The sequence below is a fragment of the Ursus americanus genome, chromosome 11, assembly GCF_024610735.1.
Source record: "Ursus americanus isolate L20-20 chromosome 11, mUrsAme1.1.p, whole genome shotgun sequence".
NCBI classification, from domain to species: Eukaryota; Metazoa; Chordata; class Mammalia; order Carnivora; family Ursidae; genus Ursus; species Ursus americanus.
Genome location: NC_142137.1, coordinates 24,651,035 through 24,677,754, shown reverse-complemented (window position 1 = coordinate 24,677,754; position 26,720 = coordinate 24,651,035). Strand labels below are relative to the sequence as shown.

Genomic DNA, 26,720 nt, shown 5'->3' with positions numbered 1-26,720 from the left:
CTTTCTAGTTATAATAATTATAGGCAAAATCCCCAATTTATTAGATATCAATAAATGTGGGTTTGCCACAAAGATGAGAAACTCGGTTATCTTTTTAAGAAAATAAGTATTTATAGCAATAAGTGAATTTATAACCAAGTTGAGCACAAAAGCAGAGTAAAAAATGTTTAAAAATAAGTTGATGTAAATGAGGCATTTGAAAATATAGGTTGGTGCTTCATCATTAACTTTAATTTTGTGACTTTTGTCAGTTGATGTCACAACCTTAGTGTTATTTTTAAAATAGGTTTTTTTAGGGGTATTTAATTAAGTAATGTGGTGTTTGCTTATTTCAAACAGTCTGTCTTTGTTCCTGTCAAAGCCATGCTGGCAGGGCATTGCTTTTCTTTTCCCTTTTGTTAATATTCTGTGTTAGATAATGGTTTCGCAAATAATAGATTCCAAGGACCTTTGATCCACCATTACTGTAAAATAAAATACAACTTAATTTTTTTCTGGGCATAATGGTTTTAACCTTGTGTACTAATTTGACTGTGCTTGTGGGGGCAGATCCTTAAATGAGACGCAAATGAAGGAAAAATTGCTAATGCTGCCACTGTATATCTAATGAGCACTGTGTAATAAACCATAACCTCTTCGACATTTCTCTGGAAAGCAGCGTGATTATTTTGGATAGCTAGCCCTTTGTGGATGGCTCATTACCGTCTGGCATAATATGTATTGATAGAGACTGTAATTGTCAACTCCTATTTGACATGCCGCCTCTAATAAATATGGCTTGCATCACTGGAACCTACTAATGGTTATATGGGAAACTGTAATTAAAGAAAAAAATTATATATATTTTAGGTTTAAAAAATAGTATATATGTATATAAAATGTCTCTATAGAGGATTGTCTGCTCACCACCCTCCAACCCCCCACCTTTGCAGCTTCTTGTCTTAGAGTATTTGAAGCTTCCCCTGAGGATTGGTACTTTTTCATCAGTATAGGGCCAACATGTGACAAGACCCATGAGTATATGTGTGGGGGGAGTGGGAGGGAGACAGACAGACAGAGACAGAAGGAAGAGATTTTCCTCCACACTTAAGGAAAGCATTCCCATTGGCAAAGAAGTGACAATATGAAAAGTCCTTCTATGTATGTAAAAGTTTATACTTCTGGGTTCAACTCATGAAGTTAATACTTTATATATAGCCAGATAGTCTCATATTATTCACCTTTTCCATGATTTTCCTTTTTTTTTTTAAGATTTTATTTATTTATTTGACAGAGAGACAGACAGCCAGCGAGAGAGGGAACACAAGCAGGGGGAGTGGGAGAGGAAGAAGCAGGCTCCCAGCGGAGGAGCCTGATGTGGGGCTCGACCCCAGACCGCCAGGTTCACGCCCTGAGCTGAAGGCAGACGCTTAACGACTGAGCCACCCAGGCCCCCCTTTTTCCATGATTTTCTTTAACTTTATTTTTTTCTAACTTCATTCTCATTTTGTTATTAGAAATTTATGTTCTTTGGTAGAAAAAAAAATACCTGAGAATCCAAATTAATATGAAATATGAATCACACGGATATTAAAGACCCACAGAATACCTTACATAATATTTAGGCTTGAAAAAATATAAATCAGAGATTAGAGTTTGACCTACCTCATGTTATGAAACAAATGTAGGCCTAGTCATTTTGTGTCTGAAAATGTACAATTGGAATTCTAGAGAAAAAAATATATTTTTTAAAGATTTTGTTTATTTAAGAGAGAGACAGAGAGAGCACGAGCAGTGGGGAGAGGCAGAGGGAGAAGCAGACTCCCTGCTGAGCAGGGAGCCCAATGCGGGGCTCAATCTCAGGACCCTAGGATCATGACCTCAGCCAAAGGCAGACGCTTAACCAACTGAGCCACCTAGGCACCCTGAGAATAATATTTTTGTTACACATTGTATAATTATACTCTAAACTTCTAGACAAGGTTCTCTTGCTTTGTATATGTAGCGTATGATTTTTATGAAATGGAATCTTCAGCATAGCACATGAAATCAGAACATGAACAAATGTTTATGTTTCCTGGAGCAGGTCTAGAAAATTATATTAAAACATAGGCAACTCAGGTTTCTTCTCAGCAATGTGAAGTTTGATATCATAATTTTCCTTCTAAGGAAATAGAGTCCTATTTTTACCATTCTGGTGAAGAGAAGTAGGTGTTGGGAGAGCATGGCTGTATTCATCCATCCATGGTTTTAAATCATGGTCCTGTTGGTTTGTTTAGGCAAATTTCTTGACCTTTCTGAGCTCCCACGTGCTCATGTGTAAAAATAGGGACAATACCACCTGCCTACCACAGCTATTATAAGAGTCATTTGGAAGAACAGGGTCTCCTGGGTGGCTTAGTCAGTTGGGCATCTGACTCTTGATTTTGGCTCAGGTCATAATATCAGGGTCATGAGATTGAGCCCCCCTTTAGGCTCCGTGCTCAGTGGGGAGTCTGCTTGGGATTCTCTCTCTCCTTCCCCTCTTCTCTAAGATAAATAAATAAATCTTTAAAAGAATCATTTGAAAGAACATATGAAGCACTTAATGCAGTACTTTTGGCATCAAATAGGTATTCACTAGACATTATACTTCTTTTTTTGCCCTTTTATTCTTGCTTCTTCTGCCCCCCATAGATGACCACATTTCTAATCTGGTATATTCTCTACTTTCTCAAGGATGTCCTGTCCATGAAACACAGGGTTTTAATTTTGCTAGGTCGTAATTAATAGCTAACGCTTATTAGCATCCAAACCCTGTTCTAATTTTCTTACATGCATTAACTCACTGAATCCTGGTAGCACCCTTAGAGATTATCATCCCCATTTCACAGAAGGAAAAAACTGAAGCATATGGAGGTAAAGCTTCTTGCCCAAAGCAACACACTGATGGGGCCACGATTTGAATCCAGGCAGTCTAACTCTTAGCCACCAGCTGCACTGTCTCTGCAGTTCACCTCTTCTCATAGCACTAAGACAACGGGAAAGACCAGATACGGTTCTAGAGAGGCCTGATCTGCCTTCCTTTGTAGGGCTGAATTATACTTAAAAGGACAAAGCCAACATAGCAGCGAGGGGATGAATGGGTGTTTCTGGGGAGGTGTTTCTGCGCAGAGGAAGAAGCACCTGTGCTGTAGGATGCCAAGAGAAGGGGGAACTGAGTCATGACTAGTTTTGGACTAGACCTGCCAGCAAATACCAAATATTTCCTCAGCACGGAACACCAATTCTGCTCTTCATTTCACTAATTCTTTCCCATTCCTTAAGACACAGCTGAACCCTCATCTTCCCCAGGAAACCTTCCCTGACTCCCCAGGCTGAGCTAAGTTCCCCTTTTCTGGGCTCCCATAGCACACTGCACATAAGTCTATACAAACATAAGCAGTCTTAGCAGTAATAGCTGCCATGTACTAAGCACAGACCATGTGCCAGGCATCGCACGTGTTATCTCATTCGTGTCCCATGACGGTATTAAAGGGTCAGTAGTGATATCCCCTTTTTATAGATGAAGACAATAAAGCTCGGAGGTGTTAAATTATTTAGCCAAGATCACATGGCCAGTAAGTGGCAGCTCTGAGATTTAAACCAGGTCTTTCTTACTCCAAACATATTCTTAATAACTGCAGAATTTACCACACTTTGTTGACATTATCTGCTTTTGTCTTTCTCCTAATCTGATTATGAACCCTTCAGGGACTGCACTATGTCTTATTTATTCTTTACCCCAGATTCTGTCAAAATTGTGCTTGAGAGAAGAAAGAAACAGACTATTAAAACATGCTTATTTTTGCTAAATGTACTTGAATTTTAAATGTGTTTTTAATGAGCAGAGTTTAGTGTAATTTTACTTTGACTTAATAGATTATCAGACTGTACAAAACATATACAGATAGTGCTGGGTAGATCTTCTTGCTTTAGGGTTTAAATCAAATATTATATGAAGAAATGTTTGTAATTAATAACTTAATAAATCGCCAACAAAGAGTAATGCCATATAATAATTCAATATAAATAATAATATAATTAGAATAATTATAAGTTCTTTGTAAAAATACAAAGAAATTAAACTGCTGGTGTCATCAGGGATTTCAGAATGACAGCCCCCTACCTTTAGCTCCCCGAGGAACAACCCAGCATCCTTCCCTTTCCCAGGGGCTGGCACTAAGGCTTCTGTCCCTCCTCTCAGGATTCCTGGCTCAGTCCTTGCCTGTGGAGAAGGGCTTATGGTAGGGCAAGACCTTTACAGTAGAAAGCAGTTCAATTATGAACTGTTTAAATTATTACCTAAACTTAAGGCCCAGGAAGGCTGAACTGTGGGGACATTTTTATCTTTTAACAGAGCTTGTTAAAAGGACAAGCCAGAGTGTCTCTGTATCACCTCCCCTGATGAAATCTTCACTGTATTCTTTTCTTTAGAATGAGAATGAGGACAAAGAGCTAAGTTAGCTTATTCATGTCTCTGCTCTCTTCAAACTGAGTTAATTCTCTCACACCACTCTGATTAATATGTAGGCCTCTGTTTTGGACCACAGCAGGCCACTTGTGTCCAGTATGAAAGTATGCTGGTGAAATTAGGTAGTATAATGACTTGACATTCTGATAATGAACTGGCAGTGAATATTTGACTTACGTACCTAAGACCCAACTGTTAACTCACATTTCTTCTTATAGGTAACCTAAGTTAAGCAAAATATAAATAGAAGTATGTTAATTTTCTTTCGAAATTTAACTTTCTTTCGAAAATGACTCTTTGGCAAATAATAGCAATTCAGTCATTTTGGTCTCCTTAATTTATCCAAGTCATTTGGGGGTGTGGCCAGAAGATGAAGGGTGTTCTGGACTTTTCTCCTTTCTTGTATTGTTCTCTTTTCTTTTCCTCCCGGCCCTTTCCGAGAGGAGACACCCACGCCTTTGTCCTAAACCTACGCTCCGCCCATATTCCTGTTTCTGTCTGCTGGCTGCAGCCTCTCTCCAACCATTCCAGGGCAGCTGTCGACTCTGTTCATTGTCTGGCAGGGGCAGTGAGCCCTGTTGGGACCAGCGCGGCAGCGAGCTGACTGGGGAGCCCCCCGCCCCAGCCTAGCACTACTGTGGCAGCCCCGCGGGGCACCAGTGAGGGCGAGCAGCTGCATCCTTGCCTTCGTTGAGCTCAGTATTCCTCTTCCACGTAAAGCTCAGCTCTCCTGTCACCTCTTCCTTGGAGCCTTCACATTTTCCCCCCTGAATATATCCCTAGGGTCTGAAACACAAAAATAATAACACATTAATAATTTTATTGACGTTAATGATAATCAGATAATCTAGGTTGACCGTTCACTGTTTTCATTTGTTCTGAATTTTAAGTTACAAATAATCAAAATATTTCATTTGTAAAGCTTTTTTCCCATAAATTAACTCAGTGGTCATGAAATTTTTATATTAAGATGAACATATTTTAGCTTGTTGTAATAGAGCTATATGTAATCTGAATTGAGTGTTTATTAAACGACTTTTATTCCTTATTTCATTCTGCCGGTCTTTGACTTCCAAATTGGCTTGTCAACCATTTGGGTAGGCTGAGCAAGGAGCCCGATGTGGGGCTCAATCCCTGAACCTTGGCATCATGACCTGAGCCAAAGGCAAACGCTTAACTGACTGAGCCACCCAGGTGCCCCAAGTATCACAAAGATTTTTAATGGTGGAAGTTGGTGGCTCATACTCAGATATATTAGGTTTATCTTATTCCTTGAAGCCTTCCTAATTTTAAACTTACTTACAATAAATTCATTTGTAAAGAAAGGAGTCATCGATATTTTAAAAATAATTACTGTAGGCTTAGAATATACTTTAAGTGATTGGACTTGATTGGAAGAACATCTAAGAATGCAGACAGGTGAAAGGAGCTGGTTTCCTTTAAAGAAACCATACTGTGGACATAAAAATGAACTAGACCAGTGCATAGAGAAGACAATAACGATAGCAGAAAGCCAAGATGACTAAATGTGGGAATGTATAACAGTATGAATGGCAATATAAAACCCACAAGAAGTGGAAAAAGATCAGCTTACTTGGAAAATTAGAGGGACATTGCACAGTTCGGTGGGGTAAGCACCACAGTGGAGGCAGCCACACTCTCAACTGCCTGTTTCCAAAAACGGTCTTAGGCAGTAGCCGTGTCTGTCTATGAGTTGGATTATATTAGATGAGCTTCATGTTCTCTGTTTAATTCTTTAAATCCAGACTTTTTAAGATGTGTAGTATTTCCGTTGAAAGCTAGAATAAAATGTTTGCTGAGCAGAGTGTGTAGTTTTATCCCTTTACAAAGTTAATGTATTTTTTGAGGTGAGCAGGGGACATTTTCAGATGTCTCTGTTTCTGTTTATTATTTTCTGTCCCTGCCAGCCTTTCACCTCCTTGAGAGCAGGATTCTGATGTGTTTATGGTAGGAAGGTGGCACCAAACACCGTGCCTGGCACATCCCAGGAGCTCATGACATACAGGATTGGCAGAACCTTGTGCACATTTGACCATCCCTCTAGAGTGCGTTTTATCAGTTATTTTTTAAATGTATGTTCTTTAAATCTGTGCCTATTTTGTGCATCTTTTAATAAGCCATATTACTTACCTCTCCCAGAAGTAGAGATGAGCAGCGTGGACTCGGAAGGCCAGCATGTGAAGCCGTGGTTAGACACAGGAGAAGGGAGATATAGCTGTGGGAAGGAGAAGGCGCAGTGGTTGGGCCAGGTTCAAGTGTAGAAAGGTGGTGGGTCTGTTTCCTGAGTCCTTGTCTCCCCACAGCACTTGCTTATCAACTGCCTGCAGCATCTGCTGCCCTCTTGTTCTTATCTTGCTTCTCCGCATCAGAACCTTTGGGAATAATCATGAACCATTTATACTTTAGGGTGAATTAAATTTATCTTAACAGTCAGTTCTGTTATCAGAAAGCTCTGGTTTTAAATTCTGGCTTTATTGCCTATGAGCTGCGAGCCTTACCATTTACTTCATCTCCCCCCACGCCTTAGTCTTGGTTTCCTCTCATTTGCAAAGGGGATCAACAACACTGAGATTACTTGAAATATGTAGCAAGTGGTTTGGTGTTTTGTTTTTGAGAAGATAAGGTATCAATATGAAAAAAAGTATTTTCTTTGCTCATAAAATAAATATATTGACTGTAGAGGAAGAAGCACTGGGTAGGAATTAGGGCATCTGGATTTGAGTTCTTGTCTCCACAACCTAGGTGGACCAATCTGTGGAACCTTACGTAATTCGGTAGACCTTTCTGATCTGGTTCTTCAACTGTAACATAGCTGTGTTAGTCTAGATCAGTAGAAGATTTATGGAAGAGTTTCAAGGGCTGGTCATGGGTAGGGTGGGGGTTAGAGGTGAGGGAAGGGACTAGAGGGACTGGAAAGGATTGCCCATCACTAAGGGAGGCATCCAGAAGTCCAGGGGACTGTGGTCTGTGCCAAGCCCAGGACGCCCTCGTGAAAATGTCTACACTGGTATAGTGGGTGACTCTCTGCCACCACACGTTATTGTCTTGCTGCTCCGTAGGCAGTTCACTCCTGACCTATACCAACCAGGTAGATGTAAAGTTTCCGCTAAAGATTTAAATAGAAAGATGAGTTGATTTAAAAGCAGTAATAGTTAATATTTATGGAGCACTTACTATGTAAGGTTATCATTCTAAGAGCAGTATATACAGTCCTTTAAGCCCAGGACACGGACACGTGTGCTGTTGTCATTTCCATTTCACAGAAGAAAGCACTGGTCACCGAGAGTGGTCGAGCACATTAAGATCACACTGCTACTAAGTGGCAGAGCTGGGATGTGGATCTAGGAGGGATGGCTCCAGAATCTGCATTCAGTAGCTCTTTGCTCTTTCGGGGCTCTAAACAAAATCCTAAAAGAGGATTGAAAGATAAGATTTAAAGAAAAAACTTAAGTACATAAGAATACACGAGGTATATGCAGAAATGACAGAAGTGACACACAACTAACCGAAGTTCAGAAGTGTTTCGGGTCATTGCCTTTAGCAACTCCCTGATAACCCTGAATCCTGGCTTCCCCAGAGAAAGAATCTGAGTGCCCTTGATTGGGCCGGGTGCTCAGCGCCGGGTCACTCAGCCAGGGCAGGAGAAACTGAGGGCCACGTAGAACAGACATGACAGCTACGACCCACCATATGATCTTGGGGCGGGATGGAGAGGCAGCGTTTCCTGAGAAAATGGAGTCATTATCAGGGCAGTCACCCCGGAGGTACCCACCACAATAATCAGTTGGCTAAGTCTGGGCTGACTTCAGGACATCAATTAAAATTGTTTTTCTTCACCAAATCCCTGACCTGAAGCTTATATCCTTGTCATTTCAGAGACTCATGGAGAAATGATAGATTGCCACAAACCAGATCATTTATCTTCTTGTTTTAAAAATAGAATAGCCCAGGGGCGCCTGGGTGCCTCAGTCGTTAAGCGTAGGACTGTTAGTTTCGCCTCAGGTCATGATCCCATGTGTTGTGAGATTGAGCCCTGCCTTGGGCTCCATGCTCAGTGGGGAGTCTGCTTGACATTCTCTTTCCCTCTCTTTCTTTAAAAAATAAATAAACAAATCTTTAAAAAATAAAAATAGAATAGCCCATTTAGAAATATATAACACAATTTTAAGTGATATACCCTTTGATCCTGTAATTTCACTTCTAGTGGTATATCCTACAAAAATACTCCCACATAGGCACATAAATACATGTATGAGGATGTTCACTACAGCATTGTTTATAATAATAGGAAATAGGAAATTACCTAAATATTTATTAATGGGGTCTGGAGAACATTATGGTATATCTATACTATAAATACCCATCATTAAAAAGACTTAGGCGGTCAAAAAAAAAGATTTAGGTGGTTCTGTACTTAGTGACAAAATTCTTCCAACTATTTGAAGTGAATAAAAGCAAGTTAACAGTGCAGTATGTATAATATGAACTCATTTTTATTGGAAAATGCATAGTATTTGCTCTGTTTGTAAATGCATTTGCTGTATGTCTATAAACATATGTTTTTATAGCAAAAGTCTGAAAGAAAATATGCTAAGTTATAAGAAAGACAACTTCTAAGGAAGGAAGTACGATTGGAGGGGTGGTGAACCTGGTGGAGCCCCACAGAAATACAATTTTAAATTTGCTAGTAGCCACACCAAAAATATAAAAGGAAATGAGTGAAATTAATATTAATAATATATTTTATTTAGGGGCACCTGGGTGGCACAGAAGTTAAGCGTCTGCCTTCGGCTCAGGGCGTGATCCCGGCGCTGCGGGATCAAGCCCCACATCAGGCTCCTCTGCTATGAGCCTGCTTCTCCCTCTCCCACTCCCCCTGCTGTGTTCCTCTCTCGCTGGCTGTCTCTATCTCTGTTGAATAAATAAATAAAATATTTAAAAAATAATAATAATATATTTTATTTAAACTAATATATCTAAAATATTATCATTTCAACATGTCATCAATGTAAAGCACTTATTACTGGGATTTTTTTTTTTAATTTTTGATACGAAGCCTTTAATGGTTTTAGAAATCTCAGTTTGGACCAGCAATGTATCAAGTGCTTAATAGCTACATGTGGTTAGTGTCTACCATATTGAACAACTTAGCTCGACAGACTGTTACATTGTTTTGGTTTTTTTACAGTAAGGGTATGCTTTTATCTGACTTGTACGATGTATTTTTCTAAGTAGACCATTTCATAGTTGTGATGCTTTGAAAAGGTGAGTTTTAGGGGCACCTGGGTGGCTCAGTCCATTAATCATCTGCCTTCGGCTCAGGTCATGATCTCAAGGTCCTGGGACCGAGCCCCAGCCTGCTTCTCCCTCTGCTGCTCCCCCTGTGCTCTTCTCACTCGCTCTCTCTCTCAAATAAATAAAATCCTTAAAAAAAAAAAGTGAGTTTTAATCTCACCTTTTAATCTTCCTGTATCACTTTTCTGTGAAACAGAAATTTGGATGGCACACTTATTTCACTTGAAATCAATAGTTGTGGATTTCCATCCCAGTGAACACATATTAAGTCTATATTCGAATTAAATAAAGTAATATAATTTGAAAGAACAAATAGAGATACCTTTTAATAACATCTAAATTATAACTCACAGACTTTTTCTTTTAAGGTTTTTTATTCATTTGAGAACGAGCGAGCAAGCAAGAGCATGAGCCGGGGGCGGGGGGCGGTCAGAGGGAGAGGGAGAAGCAGACTCCCCACTGAGCAGGGAGCCTGACAGGGGGCTTAATCCCAAGACCTGGGACTGAAATGTGAAATTTCAGCTCCTGACCTTAGCCAAAGGCAGATGTTTAACCCACTGAACCACCCAGACGCCCTGACTCAGACTTTTTTATTACTTTGTATGTATGTATTACTCCTTTCCTTTCCTTGCAAGGCTGTGGCAGCCTTTGGAGCATTCTCTGTTGTTTCTGTGGTTGTAAACAGAAAACGCACTAAAAAAGAAATGTGAAGCTTAAGGGTTGCATAGGGCATAAGGTGTGAATATAAAATATTTTTTTGTGCATAAACAAATGGTATACATTTGCCTTTCAAAGTAATTTGCTTGACAGTTGTATGTGGATACCATTTTCTGCATTGATCCTTTGAAATACTTTATAGTCAGCTTTTTAAAAACAAGCATTACTGGGACACCTGGGTGGCTCAGTTGGTTAAGTGTCGGCCTCTTGGTTTCAGCTCAGGTCATGGTCTCAGGGTTGTGAGATTGAGCTCCATGTTGACTCTGCACTCCACAGCTTGTCCCTCTCCCTTCCCCTCTGCTCCTTTCCTCACTGTCTTTCAAATAAATAAATAAAATCTTTTAAAAAACAAAATAACCATTACTTTGAGACACCTAATGGATCTGTCATTTATTTGGCTTTGAAGAACATATATATCGTGTGCATGTTATAATTACCACAGATTGTAATATTCTTTTCAGTAAAAGTATGTTGACATTTCTATTTTATGTTGTTGTTCTTTATAATTAATTTCTTTAAAAATTCCAAATACTCAAAAAATTAAAATGAAAATCAAGACAAGTAGCCTAAATAAAGAATGGCTCTAAATGAGCATAAGGTTTATTTTTTTAGGGTGATGGAAAAGTTTGAAATTATGTTGTATTGATGTTTGCACAATTTTGTAAATACTAAAATGCACTGAATTGTACTCTTAAAACAGGTGAATTTTATGATATGTAAGTTATATATCAATAAAGCTGTTTGGGGGGAAAAAGATAAAATAGCCTTCAGTGACCCTATTAAGAATTTTTATAGCCATATCTGGAGTTTGAAAATAGTTTTATACATGATAACAAGAGTATTTTGTAGGATCTAATCATTTAAAAAGGTTTTTGGAAATGTCACTTGATTTTAAATATTCTTTTCATTTAACATTCAGATTGTATGTGTTTGCCTCTCCTGGATAATATTTTTTTATAGAGACTTACTGACATTTCTTTCCCCTGTGGAAATCCATTTCCTCATCTATAAAACTGGGTTAATAACTAAACTTGGTGAAGATTAAATGAGATGCTACGTAAAAATTGTAATACCTGGGATGTAATAGGTTATGAACTGTGCATTGTCTGCATGCTGAGTACCAGCCGTGGCTTTCTTCTGTTGTGTATAGTGTAAACATACTGGGGAGCCACTCTACACATGAAAAGACCTGGTAAAATATTTTGGGGAACATTTAGGATTTGTTCTTAAGACTCTTGATACCTGGGTCGATCAGATAGCCGTGTAAGCAATCTAATTTAACGCATACCTGTGTTCAGCCTATGCCTTGACACCATTTTTCATAGGAAACAGATCTTTGCCCCTTTCTGCTCCCCTCACATTGACATTTTCCAGCCTCAGACACATTTGGTGGTCTAAGGGAAGCCGACCAAGGCTCCTTTTCCAGTCCTTCACTGCCTTCTGTTACTTAGTTGGAGAGGTCTCTGCAGAATGACATTTCCCTCCTGCAGTGTTTCCTGTGCCCCATTGAACACGCAGCCTTCACATTTCTCCTAGCCCCTACTTGCTCTCCAAAGAAGAGAAAATGCAAACTTTAGCCTCTCGTGAAGCAATTCAGAGCTCACAGAGCCCTGGCAGTAGGCCATGGGCTCAGCGCTGAACTTCAGTAATGATTCAGATTCCCTTATTTGTAAGCAAGCACCATGATTTACAGGTGAAAACCTGCTTGTCGTCTCCTGCCATCAGGTATCCTTCCTTTTGTCCCTCCCAAAAGTATGTATGCCAATTCCAGTTTACAAATATTGTTAGTTTTCTCCCATTCTAATTTAGCTCCGAAGCATTTTCTTGTGTATTCTCTGGATTGTCACTGGACTGTCACATGGCCCAGTTGGGTTGTGCCCGAAGCCGTTTTCATAGCTCCATGATGAACCTTCGAAGAAAGAGGTTTGTAAGAAAATGGAAACACCAGCGTGCTCTTTGTAATCAGTTCTTTAATCCTCCACCCGCCATCACGTGGAGACAGTTGATAATTATCGGAGCAGAGAACTGAAGTCCTGGACCAGCAGAGAGAAGGAGCGCTGTGGGTGGGCGAGTGACAGAATCCACACTTCACTGGGGAGGGAGACACATATTTTGGAAAACTTTGACACGGAATCAGATGTATTTGTATAACCTTTTCATGTAGAACTGTGCTGCAGTCAGAGAGGGGGTTTGGGTTTTCTTCATTAAAACCTTATTAAATGAAGAACTAGGACAGTCGTTTTGCTTCGGTAGATGGGGGTCAGGGAGGCGGGTCTGATCTCCTCAGGATATTAATGTCTGCCTTCAGCCAGGGGAAATGAGCCGTCGCTTGAGTTAGAGGCAGCTTTATGTGCTCATCACTAGGGATTCCCATATGTCCAGGGAGCTGCAACAGTAAAAAATGGCAGAGCTCAGTGGTAGAGTGCAGAGGGCTCTCATTGGAATTCATGTCAGGAAGCTCAGCTCAGTCTGCCCAGAGCAAGTCTGTTTAATGTTGATCAGCTGTCCATCTGATAAACCGAATTGATATGGGCATTCCCTCCAAGGGCTGCCCTGACAGTGACAGCCGCAGCACCCAGATGTCTTGTTAGGCTTCTTTGGTAGTCTCAAGTATTTTTAACCCCTTTTGTGATACCCAAACCAAAAAGTACTTTTCGAGACCTAGATAAGGATGCCTAGCTACGCTTTCCTTTTCCTTTTGCTTCTCTGGCAGAAAACAACCCAGCTTAAATTATTTTCAGAGACCAGGTACTATTAGCTAGCTCCCCTTCTCCCACCTCATAATAAACATCTCGTTGACCTGTGGGATGGTTATGTGTTGACAGTCAGGTTTGTGTCTAGTTATTCAAAATGATTTTTTTTTAAATGTTCTTAAATACAGTCAGTGACCTGGCTTGGTTATGCTTTACTAGTTTCAGAGGTGTGTTAGTTGATCACTAAGTAGAACCTTATTCTGTTCGTGCATAAAGAGAAAAGGTATTACAGGTTTTGTTTTGGTTGGCTAATTTCTAGTAATAACTGTGGTGACTCCTTACTGCATCTCAACATCCTCTGCTTTCTCAAGTGACTGCCGCCTCTGAGGGCAGCTCACTTCTTTGTAGATCGTTGACAGGTATGGAGGGAACTAATCACAGAACACATCAATACTGAGCTTTCTTTAAAAAAAAAAAAAAAACCAACTGTGAGGAGATGGATATGTTAATTAGCTTGACCACAGTAATTATTTCAGTGTATGTATATTTATCAAAATATTATGTTATACACCTTAACTATGTATAATTTTTACTTCAAAATCTAAAATATACTAAGCTTCCTTTTTTGGAAATAAATCAGGAGACAGAAGTTTTCTGCAAAACTACCAGTAATTCAGAATTCATATGGGAGAACTTTGTTTTATTTTTATTTATTTTTATTTTTTCAAGCAAGATCCATGCCCAGCATGGAGCCTAACGCAGGCCTTGAACTCACGACCCCAAGATCAAGACCTAAGCTAAGATCAAGAGTCAGATGTTCAACCAACTGAGCCACCCAGGCACCCTGGGAGAACTTTGTTTTAAAGGTTTCTATTGAAATACTACTCGAGGATTTTTGTCATTTTTCCCCCCTCGCTTCTACACCTTGTATTTTCATTTCATGGCAAGATTTTAACATAAATTCAGATATCAAATCTCCTTGAATGAGACCGGCCTCTTTTCTATGTACTCTCACTTACAATGTTGGGTGAGCTTTCCTAAAAGAGACACAGAGCCCTCAGTACTCTCAGGGATTGCTTAGTGTGTGTGGTCAGAGCTGGAAATAAGACCTGGTTATTCTTTACAGCCCTTGAACCTCTGATTCAATCTCTATTTGGAGGTCATCATTACTATGGCCTACAGCTTTGGCATTTTGCTTTCAGTGGTTGTGATTTCTGGGTTCAGTAGCCTGTTTTTAATCAGATTTCTCATTTCCAAATGTAGGAATGAAACAACATTTGTTTTGAATGCTGTGATCATGGCAAATTCAAAATTCAAATTTCCATCTTCACTTAGGTTATCAATATGAATAAGTGGCAGAATATGGCAGAATAAGAAAATCATTATGTTTTTGTAATTATGCAATGAATTGAATGAATTTCTTGGACCTTTGGGTCTGGCCCACTTACCAAAAATCAGTATTTGACAGTTATGATTAAAGGTTATCACCAAGAAAGATTCTTTTACCTGACATTAAAAGCATATACTTTTCTATTATAGTTCATATTCCTTGCTATTTTTGATATTTTAGCATTTTTAAAGTATTTTTTGAAAGATTTATTTATTTATTTTAGAGAGAGTGAATGAGCATGAGCGGGAGGGGCAGAGGGAGGGAGAGAGACTCTCACGTAAACTGTGCTAAGCACAGAGCCTGATATAGGGCTTAAATCTCACAACCCCAAGATCATGACCTGAGTTGAAACCAAGAGTTGGATGTTTAACCAACTGCACCACACAGGCATCCCTAAAGTATATTTTAAGAACTCTTTTGCTCTCATCTGCTTTTCTCCACCCCACCCCCACATTTGCCCTTATGGAGCTTTCTTTCTATGGGGCTGTGAAGAGGGAAACAAAACACGGACATAATAGCTAGCATGTCAGAGGACAATAAGTGCAGTGGAGGGGAAAAAAAGCAGCAAGTGGAGATAGGGATGTCTGGTGCGTCTGGGAGGGTTGCTGTTTTAAGTGGAATGGTCAGAGAAGGCATTCTGAGCAGGTATACTTTGCAGGAACCTGAAGGAAGCAAGTGACTAAGCTTTGTTAGATACATAGGGGAAGACTGGTATAGGCCGAGGAAAGGGCAAAGTCACTGTGGCAAGAACAGACTTGGCATGTTCAAGGAAAGCCAAGGAGATCTATCGTAGCTAGAGAAGAGTGGGCAAGGAAGAAAGAGGGTAACAAATGAATCCAGAGAGGTAAGGGGGTAGAGGAAGTGGGGCAGATTGTGTTGGACCTTGGAGTCCATTGTCGGGACTTCGCATCTACCCTGAGTGAGATGGGGAGCCACTGGCAGGGTTTGAGTGGAGGACCACAGAGTGATGGACTACATGTTTCTTCTTCCTGCTTGCTCATTTCTGATCTTTTCTGTTTTTGCAAAGCTAATGGACTAAAAATATTATCTCATTTTTATAATACTCTTTTTCCAAATTATTAGGTTGAGCATCATTTTATGTTTTTTTGCCATTTGTATTTCTTCTGAAATTACCTCTTCATATCCTTTCCTATTTTGCACTTGATTTATCAGTTTCTTATTAATTTCTTGTCCAGTAAGGTCCACACATATTTTGAATTCAATCTTTTGTCTGCTGTATGTGTTGGAAAATACTTTATTTCGAGTCTGTATTTGCCTGAGTCTTTTGTGTGTGTATGTGTGTTTTATTTCACTAATAAACATTTTTGTACATTTTAACTACTCAAATTTATCCATTATTTTTCTTATGGCTTCCTGACTTCCCATTTTATTTTACAAGGCATTCTCCCCCCAGGATCATAAGAATGTTTTCCTAAATTCATAGTTTTTCACATTTAGGTCTTTAATCTATCTAAATGTATTTTTATCTATGGTGCAAGGTGGGGATCTAATTTTATTTTATTTTTTTCCCTGAACTGACAGCCATTTGCTCTAACATCTTCTGTAGGAATAATCCGTCTTTTCCCTAACAATTTGAAATGTTATCTTTAGCATAATTAGTTTTCCAAATATATTTGGATCTCTTTCTGGATTCCATTCCACTAATCTATTAGTTTTTTCTCATGATATTACTGTACTTTTTGAAGTTGCAATAACTTAATTATATGTTTTAAAATCTAGAATGATAGGCCTTTTCTTTTCCAAAAGTTCCTTTGAAATTTTCCAAATGTATTCTCACATCATAAAAGTTAGTTTTCCAGTTAAAAAAAAAAATCTTATGATTTTAAATAAACAACTCTTGCCTACCAGTTTAATACTTCCAGAAAACCCTCAATTTTGTACATTTTGTGTTTGGGATTTTGCTTTGTTTTTCATTAATATGCAAAGAGCCTGGGTTTTAGAATCAGAGAGCCCCAAGCTTGTAGCTCTGTAGTTCACTAGTTATGTGAACTTGAGCAAGTCAGTTAGCCTGCCAGCCCAACTCCCTTCTGTACGGTAGAGATAATAATAATGCTTACCTCAGAAGCTGTTGTGAGTTTAGCATTATTTTATTTTTTAACCTGTTAATTGAATTATTGTTATGCTTGCAAAATTATTTTACACAAAGTACTCAGCATACAGTAATTAACTGGCTCAAAGTAATTAATAATTTAGTAATCAATTTCTGATCTTTTTCATTTTTAGTAATAAATAATTTAGGAAGTGGGAACCATAATCGCTCTTAAGCATTTAAAAAAATAGGGTATTTGAAGTATTTTCAGATGAAATGACATGGTATCTGGCATTTACTTTAAAATAGTCTGCAAGAAGAGTGAAAGGTGCAACTGAAACAAGATTGGGTCCACAGAGGTTCTTCATGCCAGATTTTCCACTTTGCTATATTTGAAAATTCCCAAAATAAAAAGGTTTTTAAATAAATGCATATTTAAAAACTGTTAAAAATAACAGTGTAAACTTCTGTTATTTCTAAATGGAATATTATTTATTAGTTGTATTATTTTCTGGACTTTTCTGTGCTTTTTTTTAAACCTCTCAAAAAGAAGGAAAGCAAGGAGGGAAGGAGGAAGAAAAAGGAGAAAGATAGAGTAAGAAAGAAAGAGAAAGAAGACTCCATTGTCTTTTATCTCCCTTGCCTGTGTAGTGAAACACAATTGACCCTTCTGTTGTTTTAATGCCAACTTAAACGTGTAAAACATTTGAAGAGATTTCAAGTTAATATAAAGAACATTTCTAATAATTAAAACTATTTATCAGCAGAGCTGGCTCCTGTAAGGTAGTTATCACTCATCCCTGGATGGGGCTAATTGAGGTTAATTGACCTCTGGGGTCACTTTGAACTCTGATTCTATGAACCTGACTTTGTAGTTTATATCATCCTTCCCTTTTGAAGCTAAAAATTTTAATAATCCACTATACCTTTATAAAATTGACTGCTAATTAGAGTTATTCATTTAACAAATATTTGTAGGCAGCCTAGAGAAATAGGATAGTATAATTTACAGTGTAGTCAGGGAGAGGGATAGTAGGAAGATAGATGGCTAAAGAAATAATTACAGGATAATACAATAAATAACAGCTCTATTTAAAGACTTTTGAGCACAGAAGGGGTTAACTTTGGGAAAGTAAGGGAAGACTTGGACCGAGTCCTAAAAATTCTTTATACAAAAATATATTTATCGGGGCGCCTGGGTGGCACAGCAGTTAAGCATCTGCCTTTGGCTCAGGGCGTGATCCCGGCGTTATGGGATCGAGCCCCACATCAGGCTCCTCTGCTATGAGCCTGCTTCTTCCTCTCCCACTCCCCTGCTTGTGTTCCCTCTCTTGCTGACCGTCTCTCTCTCTGTCAAATAAATAAATAAAATCTTTAAAAATATATATATATATATATATTTATCACTCACCCTATAGCACCAAAAGTTGTATGGCAAAAAAAAAAAAAAAAATTGCATGGCACATCCATACAGTAGACCTCTGTAGAAATGTTAAGTAGAACAGGGAGATTCTTTCTTTGTAAATGATGTGGAACTATCTCCAAGAGATAATTTTTTTTTTAATTTTTAAAAAATGTTTAATGTTTACACTCAGTGTGGGGCTCGAACTCACAGCCCTAAGATCAAGAGTCACACGTTCCACCAACCAAGCCAGCAGGTGCCCTTCTAAGAAATACTATTAAGTAAATAAAACCAGAGTGCAGAAATATGAACATAAAATATCTTTGCCATTTTTTCTGGTGTTAATTTTTATTAACCGTATCTTTTAGGAATTTATTGGCTGCATATAATAGGACTCTAATAACAGTAGCTTAAAAGAGTGCCGTGTTTATCTCAGCTAACAAGAAGTCTAGAGGTGGGCACATCAAAGCTGGTATATCCTCGAAGTAGTCAGTCATTAGGGGCCCAAGCTTTTCTGTTCTTCCTGCTCTACCATCCTTAAGTTGGAGGCCCCCTTTAGGATCCCTAAGTCTTTTCTGGGCCATCTTCTAGGCAGGAGGGTTGGTGGGCCATCTTCCAGACAGGAAGAAAGGGTAAACCCAAATTGCCAAAGGTGCATACCAACTCAGTCTGTCCCCTCACATCAGGAACTCAGGAGATTTCTCAGAAACTCCACCTAGTAGATTTCTGCTTACATTCTTTGGCCAGACTGTGCTACAAGATCACTACTAGCCTCAGGGGATCTTGGAGAGGTATTTTTAAGTGAGTACATTGTCACTCCATGTATAATTAAAGATACATTGGTAGTGAGGAACATAAGAACGGATAGGTATCTAGTGATGTCTGCCATCCTTATGTCTAAAACTCAGGATGCTAAAAAAATTTGAAGAAATGTTGGGGGAAATATGGATCAGAACAGATGAAGTTGTTTAATGTAACTGAAAGAAAGTGATTTGGTGAAAATTTTTGTAGAAACATTGATTAATCCTCAGTTTCATTCAATGTGGTAATTGCTTCCCTACTCTTGATTATTTAACATAACTGGTATTCATTTGTGACTCTTTTCCAATCAAGATTTAGCGTGAAAAATACCCAAGAGTACTAAAATATATGTACATAAAATGGCATGAAGACTTTTATTTAAGATAATTTTTAAAATCCAGTACATTGAAAGTTTACTAGATTGCTTTGGTTGGCTAAAACAGGAATAAGATAATGAGAAGAAAAATTTCCCAGATTCTTTCATACTGTCACTGCTTCTCTGCTATACACTAAATTATACTCTTGCATAATGTGATCTAGAGTTTGTTTATCTGATGATAAAATCGTAGAAATTGAGAGCGCAGTACCAGATAGTGGAATTGCAGGACAGATTTCAAAGATGACAAATCATTTCATTTCTATTTTCTATAGAAAAGTAGTGTTAATAGCAATATTTTTGTCTCTTTGTAACTGTTAACTGCCAGTCTAGGTAATTTTTTTTCTTAATCTCTGAATCTGGGGCACTTGGGTGGCTGGCTCAGTTAAGTGACTACCTTTGGCTCAGGTCGTGATCCCAGGGTCCTGGGATGGAGCCACTGCATCGGGCTCCTTGCTCAGTGGGAAGTCTGCTTCTCCCTCTCCCTTCGCCTACTGCTCCCCCTCCTTGTGCTCTCTGCCTGTCAAATAAATTAATAAAATCTTTTAATCAGTCAATCCCTGAATCATAGGATTTGGGAACTGGAAGGAATTGTTTCTCTTTCAGTGATGAGAAGACTGCTGTCCTAAGAGTTTAAGGGATTTGCCCCTGAACTCTGTGATGGTATAGGCAGAAGTAGAACTGTTATCCAGATTCCTGACTGGGCTCAATCACTTGATTTGGTTCTGATCAAATGATTGGGAAACAACTTGATTACTTTTCCCAGTTATTATGACCAAAAAAGTCAAATCTATTCATAATATATTCTCTCCTAGAAAATTCTGTTCTGGGGCACCTGGGTGGCTCAGTCAGTTAAATCTCTGCTTTTGGCTTAGGTCATGATCCCAGGGTCCTGGGATCGAGCCCCGCATTGGGCTCCCTGCTCGGCGGGGAGGCTGCTTCTCGCTCTCCCTCTGCTGCTCCCCTGCTTGTTCTCTCTCTCTTTCTCTGTCAAATAAATAAATAAAATCTTTAAAAAAAAATTCCCTTCTATAGTACTTAGAACTAAGGATGAAAATTGGACAAGTTTTGGTGGGCATATACCAGTGTTGGTAACATTGATAACTTTGGCCTTTTTTCCCTCCTCATTTACTGTTCATTATGTAAATAAGCATTTTAAATTATCATTGGTCATTATGACAAGGTGGCTCTGAGTTCCAGCTTTGTCCTTTACAAACTGAATGTTCTTGATCAAGTATTTAACCTCCCCAGACCTGCTGTAATTGGAATCACAAGTAGATAATATAAATGAAAGTTCTTTGTAAATAGTGGGTACTGTACAAATTATGGCTTTTCACTTTACTATTCTAATTGTTTTTGTTGATTCTGACCATGTGGCATTTAAAGATTGCTATTTATTTAATGAATGCTGTTTTATGATTATAGATGTCTTTCTTAAAAGCTCGAAATTATTTAGTTTCAGCCTCAGAGTAATTCAGAACACCTACAACTTCTTGCATGCCTGGTTATTATGTTCTTTCATAAGCTGACTGAATGAAACGTCTGTCCAGTGCTTAACCCTTCCTGAGTTATACACTTGGTGATAGTCTCATTGTGTGATTTTTGTGAAATTTGACGATACGGATCTTTGCAGTGATTGGTATTATAAATTAGAGAACAGGATACTAGCAAAATGTTTTTATTCCTTTCTTTTAGTTACTTTTTTAAAGGATAAGTTTAAATGTTAGCTCCTTTTGTTAGTTTTTAAATGTTTTCTATTAACTTCTCAGTAGTCTTCTAAGCCTTTATCGTTGGCAATTTTCTTTGGGATGTAGTGAGGTTTTCATCTAAACCATGAATTTACTCTTTATTTAGAAGCTGTTTTAACTCGCTGGTTCATGTTCTCCTACTCCCCCAGTTTGTAATCAAGCACCGTATGTCCACTGGGTCATTTCTACATGTTCTTTTACTTTTTTTTAACAAAAGAAATTAAAAATGTGATTTTTTTCTTGTATAGATGCCAAGTTGTTTGGCTCCTTAATCTTATATAATTGTACCTTTATGTAATCATTGTGTCATAGTTGTTTAAACTAGTACCATATTTTTCTTGAGAGAAAAATTTTTATTTTCTTTTAGTTTTTTAAAGGTTACTTTTAAATGTTAGCTCCTTTTGTTTGTTTTTAAATGTTTTCTGTTATCTTCTCAGTAGTCTTTCATTTAGGATTAAAAAGTCTCATATTTGTTATTTGATTATTTTACATTTATTTGTCTCCATGTTTATGGTTGTCTAGGTCAAATGCTTAAATTTGACCTTTAGGTCAAGTCCTTTTGTTACATTTCCCTTGGGCCTTTGTAGTAGCTTCTTCCCTCACTGATCTCTCTACTTTCACTATCTACTTTTTCAAATTTTCCTGTATATCACCTTCAGAATATTTTTCCTCAATCATTTAAAAATACCATCCCTCCTTCTCAAAAACACTGCCTGTGTAACAATATACAGACCCTTTGACATGCTGTAATCTAGCTCCAGATCCCTACTTCTCGCTTACCCACACAAACCCTACCCTTTGAACAAACTGACCTCGTCACCCTTTGGTCACGTTTTCTCCTCTTGCCTTCACCCAGCCTTGATTCCTGTTCTTCCTTATTCTGGGGTTCCTAATCCCTACTGTTCCACTGTTGTGTCTGCCCTTTCTCTCCAGCTTTAGAAATCATACCTGATTTCTGCCCAGCACAACTTTACCTTCTTCAGAGAAAATTTTAAAATCTTGCAACTTTCAGTCTAGGAAGCAGCCTTAAGTATAGTGGAAATACGTTGGATTTTGAAGTCTCTATCCATTATCTGTTGTATAACAAATTGCCCCAAAACTTGGTGGCTTTAAACAGTAAACATTGTATTTTTCATCATTCTGTGGATTGACTGGACTGATCCTCTGCTAGTTTCTCCTGGGTTTATGTATGCGGCTGCATTTACCTGGTAGGTCAGCTGGAGGGTGAGTATGGTTAGGAAAGCTGGCCTTTCTTCTCTCCACGTTGTCTTTCATTCTCAAGGAGGCTAGCCTAGGTTTCTTCACATGTAGTCTCTGGGCAGCATTCCAAGAGGGTAAGCCCCAGTGCAAAAACACTTACCAAGCTTGTTTGTCCCACATTTGCTGATATCCTACTGGCCAAGCAAGTCATATAATCAACTCAGAGTTAATCAAGGAGGAGACGTGACATGGATATTAGGAGGTATGATTCATCAGTGGCCGTTGGTATAACCGTCTGCCACAGTCTACCCTCAGGTCCCCATGATTCACATTCTTTCCTTATGCAAAATATAATTGCCACCTCCCAAGACCCCCAAAGTCTCATGTATTTCATGGCGTCAAGCTCAGGGTTCACGATCTCATAATTTTTGTTAGGTCCAGATGTGGATGTGGCCCCAGAGGTGCCCCTCCTCTTAATCCAGAGAACGAAAAGGATGCGTTATCTACCCCCTACCACCACTACATACCTAGCATAAGATGGTGAGTCGGGAACAAGAGAACCACAATTGTCACTCCATTAAAAAGAGGGAGGAATGGGAAGCACATCATAATCAGTGGCCCATAGTAATTCTGAAATCCAGCTGGGCACACTGTGTCAGGACCTCCTACTCTAGAAGCAAAGAATGTTTCTTGACTAGGGCCCAGTCTGTTTCCTGGTAGAGGTTCCCTATTCCACTGTTGTCCAGAATCCTTTGCCCTTGGTACTATTTTCCCTGAACATTTTCAATAAGAAACGATTCAGAGATAGCTACACGTGCGGTGAGCATGGCATAACAGAGACTTACCCAATCACTGTGTTATACACCCGAAACTATAACACTGTGTTTCAACTATACTTCAATTTAAAAAGAAGAAGAATTGATTCCTATTTATAGCAGAGTAACAGTCTCAGCCTGATTTCTTGTCCATGGAAAGTTGGTTTAGAAGCTCCTTTTTTTTCTTTTTCTGTTTTTCCTTTTGAACTGTCTCTTATCATTAGTTGAAGCTCATGCAACTTCCTTAGAAGCTTTTTGGGATTTCTGTGACTGTCACTAGTGTTCAGTTCATGCCCTAAAAGCTACATCCATGGTTCTTTTTTGAGATGGACATCTCTACTTTAGGTGTAGTGTAAGGCTGCTGTGGGGGACAGTACCCTTAGAGTTCTTAGAAGGCCTTTTGTCTAGCTAATGGGTCTGTTGGGCATCACCTTAAATTTTTTAGGTCTTTAGAAAAGGTCTTATTGTCACAGTTTTGATGTGATCTTTTTCCTCATACCATTTCTTTCTTTGACAGGCTTTTTTTCTGGAGAGACTGGAGATGTGAATGTTTTATTTTCAACCTAGCAAGTCTTTTCTCCATTATTGTTCCTCTAAATTGTGCTTCCAAACTAACAATTCTCTCTTCAGCTCATCTGTCTTGTACCCTGTCATACACAGCTACAGTAGTCCAGAAGACATTTCATCATTCTGCCTGAGAATCAGTCCCCTTATCCAGATACATAATTTCATTATATATTTTCTATCTTTCAAGTTACCATAGGCAACAGTTTTGCCAGTTGTTTCACTACCTTCTAACAGTATGTCCCTTCTCAATCTCCAGTACCAATTTTTTCACACCTTTCCAGGTGCCACTAAGAATTTGCCATTTCTTCAACTTTCCCATTCGGCCCCCATCATTCAGACTCAAAGCCGTTGACATATATTCTAGGCTTTAGTTGAGCAGCACACTACACCCAGATATACAAGTTTCCATATCAGGTATCTATTGCTACATAGCAAGATACCCTATAATTAGTAACCTGAAACAGTCACTTTATTTCTTCTCATTCTGTGGATTGACCAGATGGTTCTTCTGCCTGGGGTCACTCACGTGATTTCTTTGGGCAAGTCTTAATACATACGCATTTTTTAGGCTTTGCTTGTGTCACATTTGCCAAGGTCCTTTTGGCCAAAGTCAGTCACATGGCTAAGCCCAGAGTTAGTGTGGAGGGGACAACACAGGAGCATGGAAACCAAGTGGTGTGATTCACATGAAATTCCAGCTCTATGTTACAGTGTGCTTTCGGGAAAGTCATTTAACGGTGTGCAATGATTTTCTCACCTATAAAAAGGAGTTAGTAATACCTATCATAGGATGGTTATGAAATTTAAATATTTTAATAATTGTTTGGGTTTTTATGATTTTAAAATAATGCTTTTGTCATTGTAGAAAAGGTACAAACTATAGAAAAGTATAAGAAAAGAAACATTTCGGGGCACCTGGGTGGCTCAGTTGGTTAAGCATCTGCCTTCGGCTGAGGCCATGATCATGGGGTCCTGGGATCCCGGGGTCCCGGGATGGAGCCCCATGTTAGGCTTCCTACTCAACAGGGAGCCTGCTTCTCCCTCTCCCTCTGCCCCCTCCCCCGCTTGTGCTCTCTCTCAAATAAGTATATACAATCTTAAAAAAAAAAAAAAAAGGAAAGAAAAGAACCATTACTTGACGTCCCATCTGATACAGTACTGTGCTATAAACTTTTCCAGGGCCTTCTCTGTTTTATTTACTACTGTCGGTATATATATTGGTTTTTATTCTGAAATGTAAGGTCTTTGAAGAAAGAGACTGCATTTTATTCATCTCTGTAAATCCCATAGCTTTGCATTAGGATTAAAAAAGATAACATATGAAAGTGTTTAACTTAATGCCTGACGCAGGTTATGGTCCTCCTTAAACTGGAGTTTCATTAGGTACTAGTAAGGAATTTCAGAAACCCTAAAATTACAAAGGTGGGAAGGGTATACTGATAACAGAGTATCTAAGTGGAACCATAGAGGGTGGCCCCACTGGCAGCTTCTCTCCGAGGAATCCTAGTTATTCCTGTGGGAGGGAGGGTGAGGAATATTCTAGGGAAGGAACATGTCAAGATCGGCTTGTAGATCCCAAACTGCTCAGTGGAGAGGCCTCTATTAAAAGCTTCATTTAAAAGGAATAATCTTTTTTAAAATAGAGTGAGAGAGGGAGAGAGAGAGGGAGACTAGTCACTGAAATATTTTACTGCTGAAAAACTGAAGTCTGACATTAGTAATATGGTGGCATTCTTGATACTCAGACAAGTCTTACCTTCATGTTTCAGTCAAAGAAGTTTGGCAGAGATCACAGAACTTATCCATACTGCTCTCCTCGTACATCGTGGGATAGTAAATTTAAATGAATTGCAGTCTTCTGATGGACCACTGAAAGACATGCAATTTGGAAATAAAATAGCTATCCTGAGTGGAGACTTTCTTCTAGCAAATGCGTGCAACGGACTAGCTCTGCTACAGAACACCAAGGTACTACCGGGCAGGTTGCTCGTGTCTGGATGGCTTGTTAGGCGGCTGTGCTGGAGCTCGGGAGGTCTGTGCACCCTGCTGCCCCAGCTCCCCACATGTAGACGCTCAGTAAAATTGTGATGGCGATGGTGGCAGTGTTGCCAACAGTAAAACCGGTAAATGCAGCAGAGAGTTTTAAAATTGATTTATGGGGGTTTTTTTCCAGGTATAAGTATTTGTTAATTATAGAGCGCTGTTAAATATTTAACACAAAGAAGATATCTAAACAGATATTATCTATATTACCTCACTCTCCAGAGGTAATCAGTGTTAGTTAATATTGTGATGTGTTTACTTTCAAGCTTTTTGTTTACTTACTCCTACCTTTATATATGTGAATTTTTTATAATATAGGTGAGAACTTGCATGTATAAGGTTTTTTTAAATCCTGCCTATTTTTTCCTACTTCATATTGTGATGTGGGTATTTTCCCATGTTATTAACATTTTTCACAAACTTGTTAATGGTTGCGTAATATTCAGTTATTTAGATGTGATATCATTTATTTAACAAATGTCTCATTTTGGGAACTTAAGTTGCTTCTAATTTTTTATTGTCATAAATAGATCTGTAGTAAACATCTTTACACAGCAGTATCCCTCATTCCAGATTATTTTATTCAGATAAATACCTAAGAGTGGCTCAAAGGGTTTAAACATTTTTAGCATTCTTGATACATATTGCCAAGCTGCTTTCTAGAAAGATTGTAGAGATATTCCTTATATATGATTTCAAATTAGGTTTCGTTATAAAGTAACAGTGGCCGAAACAAGATTCTCTCCCATGTGAAAACATCCAGGACTAGGCAGTCTGGTTTAGGGTTGATTCTAGAAAGTCAGCCAAGGCATTTTCTGTCTTACTGCTCTGCCATCCCTATCTTACTACTTTATTTTTGGCCCCAAATAGCTAACATCATGTTCTCACTCCAGTTAATAGGAAGGGAGGAGGAGAGAGACAGAGAAAGGCAGATCTCCTTCACCTGAAGGTCAAGTGAGGGTACATCCTAGTTTGCTAAGGATAGTCTCAGTGTGAGTCTCCTGTCCCAGAATCCTATCTGACTTAACATTTGTCCTGGATTTTTTTTCGCAGAGAATGATTACTAATAATTACATTAGGGTGAGCCAGGATGGGTTTCATAGATGTCTACTTTGTACGTCCACCCTCTGC

At 38.8% G+C, this 26,720-nt stretch overlaps 1 protein-coding gene across 4 annotated transcripts in view; it reads left to right on the top strand.

Annotated features, from left to right (window-relative positions):
- PDSS2 (decaprenyl diphosphate synthase subunit 2) overlaps positions 1-26,720 on the top strand; it is a 233,325-nt gene that overhangs the window by 114,854 nt on the left and 91,751 nt on the right. For all 4 annotated transcript variants that reach the window (XM_045806956.2, XM_045806957.2, XM_087865360.1 and 1 more), the window contains exon 3: positions 25,316-25,514. In XM_045806956.2, the coding sequence (XP_045662912.1) occupies positions 25,316-25,514 (199 nt within the window). The remainder of the gene's footprint in view (positions 1-25,315; positions 25,515-26,720) is intronic.